The 5,233-nt window shown below is 46.8% G+C and overlaps 1 protein-coding gene across 1 annotated transcript; it reads right to left on the bottom strand.

Annotated features, from left to right (window-relative positions):
* Positions 1-4,527: 4,527 nt before the first annotated feature.
* LOC109207389 (RNA-directed DNA polymerase homolog) lies at positions 4,528-4,950 on the bottom strand. The gene has a single exon (XM_019370298.1). The coding sequence runs from the start codon at positions 4,948-4,950 to the stop codon at positions 4,528-4,530; it is 423 nt and encodes a 140-aa protein (XP_019225843.1).
* Between the last annotated feature and the right edge of the window lie 283 nt (positions 4,951-5,233).

The following is a 5,233-nucleotide window of genomic DNA, read 5'->3' as shown; positions in this document are numbered from 1 at the left end:
CACACATGGTGCAGGAAGTAATGTGAGTACTCCGACCCAGTGAGTAATAAAATTAAATAACGACTGAGAACATAAAATCCCACAAGGGCACAAATAATGCTATCTAAAGCAGCAACATCAGATAAACAGTAGAAACCAGTGAAATATAGGAAGAAAATCTTTTTGAAAACAGTTAAAAATCAATCATACTCAACCAGTAAGTCAGCCATTGTTACCTGACCGGTCAGCCATTGTTACCTGACCAAACGCGTATTACAGTGCCATTGTTACCAGTCATTGTTACCTGACTGGTCAGTCATTGTTACCTGACCAAACGCGTATAACAGTGTCATTGTTACCACTGTTCAATGTTTAATCACTCTAGATGGGTACCCACGCTCACTGTGGGTGTGCAGACTCCGGAGGGGCTCCTACAGCCCAAGCGCCATCAACAAGGCCTGAAAGCCTGAACAGTATCAATACGAGGCCTGAAAGCCTCCTCACCTCACTCATCATGCCCTCACATAAGGCCCTCGGCCTCAATCAGTCCAGAAATAATCAACAACCCCTCGGGCAACAGTAAAGCAATAATACTCAGCTCAAACAATAGTTCAAATATCAGTTTAAAACTCCAAGTTTGAGTAAATATGGCTGAGTTCAAGAAACAGTAAAAATCACATGGACTGAGTTCAAATAATATTTCAAACAGTGAGGAAAACAGTGATGATAGTTCATAAAGAGTTCAAACAGTCGGCAATAAGCCCCAAATATGGCAATAAGCCCAAATCATAGTGAAAACAACAAGTCATTGCTAATGTGCGGTAAAATATCATCCGGACTGGACCAAGTCACAGTCCCCAGTAGTAAATGACCCCGCGCTCGTCATGGAACGCGTGTCTCATCTCAACATAGCACCAAGTTGCGCAAGTCCGGGTTTTCAAACCCTCAGAACATCATTTAAAATCATTACTCACCTCTAGCCGGTCAGCGTCTAGCTCGCTATGCCTTTTCCTCTCGAATCGACCTCCTCGCGCGTCGAATCTGATCAAAACCACAAGGAATACATCACAATAGGCTAATGGGTCATAACCCAATCGAAAAGACTCGAAAAATATCAAAAATCACGAAGTTGGCAAAACCCGAGCCCCGGGCCCACTTCTCGAAAAATTACGAAATTCACATCTCCGGATTCCTCGTCTTGCCACGAGTCTATACATATCAAAATCGGGGTCCATTTGACCCCTCAAATCCCTATTTTAAACTCTCTAAAATTCCAGCCCTAAACCACCATTTTTGACCTTTGATTCCTTGATTATTCAGTCCAAATTCATGTTTATACACCATAAAATCAAGCTCTAAGTCCAAGAGTTCATACCTGATAATAGCCCTCGAATCCCTCTTCAAAATCGCCTCAAAGTTCTCAAGGTTCGGAGTCCAAAATGTTACTCTTTCAAAAATTCGCGAGGAAGATGTTTTCACTTAACCTGCCAGTTATTTCCGCTTCTGCGGATTAATTCCCGCTTTTGCGCCTTCCGCTTATGCGGTCAACGTCCGCTCCTGCGGACCTTTCACTTATGGCGACTTTCCGCTTCTGCGGTCCAACTTCGCATCTGCGGGACCGCTTAAGCGACCCAATGTCCCGCTTCTGCGGAACCTGACCTGGGCTCCTATTTCCGCTCCTGCGAGGCCTAGCTCGCTTCTGCGAGACCGCATCTGCGATCTCCTTTCCGCAGATGCGGAAACACCTGCTGCAACCAAAAACCTGCAATTTTCCAACTTCAAATTCCTTCCGTTAGCCACCCGAAATCACCCCGAGGCCCCCGGGACCTCAACCAAAGTTACCAACACATCTTAAAACATTATTCAAACTTGTTCCAATCCTCAAAACACGTCTAACAACGCTAAAACCATTAAATCACATCGAATTCAAGCCTAAGTTTCTTCAAAACTTCCGCAATACGCATTCGATCAAAAACCCGATCAAAACATCTCCGAATGACCTAAAATTTTGCACACACATCCAAAATCACCTAACGGAGCTACTGAAACTCTCGGAAATCACACCCGAGCCTTCTAACTCAATAGTCAACTTCCGGTTGACTTTTCCAAAACAAGCTTTCCTTAAAGAGACTAAGTGTCTCATTTCCATCTAAAACCAATCCAATTCAACTCGATCACCTCAAATACCGATAATGAAGCATAGAGAAACATAATATGGGGAAAACGGGGCGGTAACTCACGTGACGACGGGCCGGATCGTCTCATCCTCCCCAACTAAAACAAACGCTCGTCCTCGAGCGGGTCAAGGAACATACCTGGAGTCTCAAACAAGTGAGGATATCTGCTCAGCATCTCCCGCTCGGTCTCCCAAGTAGCCTCCTCCACGGGCCGACCTCTCCATTGTACCTTCACTGAAGCTATATCTTTTGACCTCAACTTTCGAACCTGATGACCCAAAATAGCCACTGGCTCCACATCATATGTCAAATCATCATCCAACTGAACCGTGCTGAAGTCCAATACATGAGATGGGTCCCCAACATACTTCCGGAGCATAGATATATGAAATACCGGATGCACACTAGACAAGCTGGGTGGCAAAGCAAGCTCATAAGCCACCTCCCCAATCCTCCTAAGTATCTCAAAAGGGCTAATGAACCGCGGACTCAACTTCCCTTTCTTTCCAAATCTCATAACGCCCTTCATAGGCGAAGCCTTCAACAAGACCTTCTCGCCCACCATATAAGATACATCTCGAACCTTCCGGTCCGCATAACTCTTCTGACGCGACTGAGCTGTACGAAGTCTCTCCTGGATCACCTTCACCTTCTCTAAGGCATCCTGCACCAACTCTGTCCCCAATAGTCTAGCCTCGCCGGGCTCAAACCAACCAACCGGAGATATGCACCGTCTCCCATATAAGGCCTCATACGGCGCCATCTGAATACTGGACTGATAGCTGTTGTTGTAAGCAAACTCTGCGAGTGGCAAGAACTCAGCCCAAGAACTTCCAAAATCAATAACACATGCACGCAACATGTCCTCCAATATCTGAATGGTATGCTCGGACTGCCCGTCCGTCTGAGGATGAAATGCGGTACTCAACTCTACCTGTGTACCCAACTCTCGCTGAAAAGTCCTCCAAAACTGGGAAGTAAACTGAGTACCCCTATCTGAGATGATAGAAACTGGGACCCCATGCAACCTAACAATCTCCCGGATGAAAATCTCTGCCAACCGCTCCGAAGAATAGGTAGTACACACCGGAATGAAGTGCGTGGACTTGGTTAGCCGATCCACAATCACCCAAATCGAATCAAACTTCTTCGAGGTACGAGGGAGACCACTAAAAAAATCCATAGTAATCCTCCCCCACTTCCACTCGGGAATATCTATCCGCTGAAGTACACCACCGGGCCTCTGATGCTCATATTTGACCTGCTGACAGTTGAGACACCGAGCTACATAACTCACAATATCTTTCTTCATTCTCCTCCACTAGTAATGCTGCCTCAAATCCTGGTACATCTTCGCGGCACCCGGATGAATGGAATACCGCGAGCTATGGGCCTCCTCTAATATCAGCTCCCGAAGCCCATCTACATTGGGCACGCAAATCCGGCCCTGCATCCTCAACACGCCATCATCACCAATAGACACATCTCTAGCATCACCATGCTGGACCCTGTCCTTAAGGACAAGCAAATGCGGGTCATCATACTGGCGCTCTCTAATGCGGTCATACAAGGAAGACCGAGAAACCATACAAGCCAACACTCGACTAAGCTCCGAAATATCTAACCTCACCATCCGACTGGCCAACGCCTGGACATCAACTGCAAAGGGCCTCTCCCCAACTGAAATGTATGCCAAACTACCCATACTGACCGCCTTTCGGCTCAAAGCGTCGGCCACCACATTGGCCTTCCCCGGGTGATACAAAATAGTAATATCATAGTCCTTGAGTAACTCAATCCACCTCCGCTGCCTCAAATTAAGATACTTCTGTTTGAACAAATGCTGAAGGTTGCGATGATCAGTATATACCTCACAAGATACGCCATATAAGTAGTGCCTCCAAATCTTCAAAGCATGAACTATAGCAGCCAACTCCAAATCATGTACAGGGCAGTTCCTCTCATGGGGCTTCAACTGACGAGAAGCATATGCAATAACTCTACCCTCCTGCATCAACACACATCCGATCCCAACTCTCGAAGCATCACAATACACGGTGTAAGAACCTGAAGCTGATGGCAATACCAACACTGGAGCCGTGGTCAAAGCTGTCTTGAGCTTCTGAAAACTCTCCTCACACTCATCAGACCACACAAATGGTGCACCCTTCTGAGTCAACTTGGTTAAGGGTGAAGCAATAGATGAAAAACCCTGGATGAACCGGCGATAATAACCCGCCAAACCGAGGAAAATCCGAATCTCCGTGGCTGAGGACGGTCTAGGCCAACTCTGAACCGCCTCTATCTTCTTAGGATCAACCTGAATACCATCACTGGACACCATGTGCCCCAGGAAAGCCAGAGAACCAAGCTAGAACTCACATTTGGAGAACTTTGCATAAAGCTTCTCCTCCCTCAATCTCTGTAATGCCACTCTCAAATGCTGTGCGTGCTCCTCCTGGCTACGCGAGTACACCAGGATGTCATCAATAAAAACAATCACAAATGAATCCAGATACGGCCGAAATACACTGTTCATCAAGTGCATGAATGCTGCTGGGGCATTACTCAACCCAAAGGACATAACTAGAAACTCATAGTGCCAATATCTCATCCGGAAAGCAGTCTTCATAATATCTGAATCCCTAATCTTCAGCTGGTGATAGCCTGAACGGAGGTCAATCTTGGAGAATACCCTTGCCCCCTGGAGCTGGTCAAACAAATCATCAATACGGGGCAGGGGATACTTGTTCTTCACTGTGACCTTGTTCAATTGCCTGTAGTCAATGCACATTCTCATTGTGCCATCCTTTTTCTTCACAAACAAGACCGGTGCACCCCACGGTGACACACTCGGACGAATGATCCCCTTATCCAGGAGCTCCTGAAGCTGATCCTTTAGTTCTTTCAACTCTGCTGGTGCCATGCGATACGGAGGAATAGAAATGGGCTGAGTGCCCGGCACCAGATCAATACCAAAATCAATGTCCCTGTCCGGCGGCATGCCCGGCAGGTCTGCTGGAAACACATCAGGGAAGTCCCTCACAACGGGCACAGAATCAAGACTAGGAGTCTCA

The sequence above is a fragment of the Nicotiana attenuata genome, unplaced genomic scaffold, assembly GCF_001879085.1.
Source record: "Nicotiana attenuata strain UT unplaced genomic scaffold, NIATTr2, whole genome shotgun sequence".
Taxonomy (NCBI): Eukaryota; Viridiplantae; Streptophyta; class Magnoliopsida; order Solanales; family Solanaceae; genus Nicotiana; species Nicotiana attenuata.
This window is presented reverse-complemented; position numbering and strand designations above follow the sequence as displayed.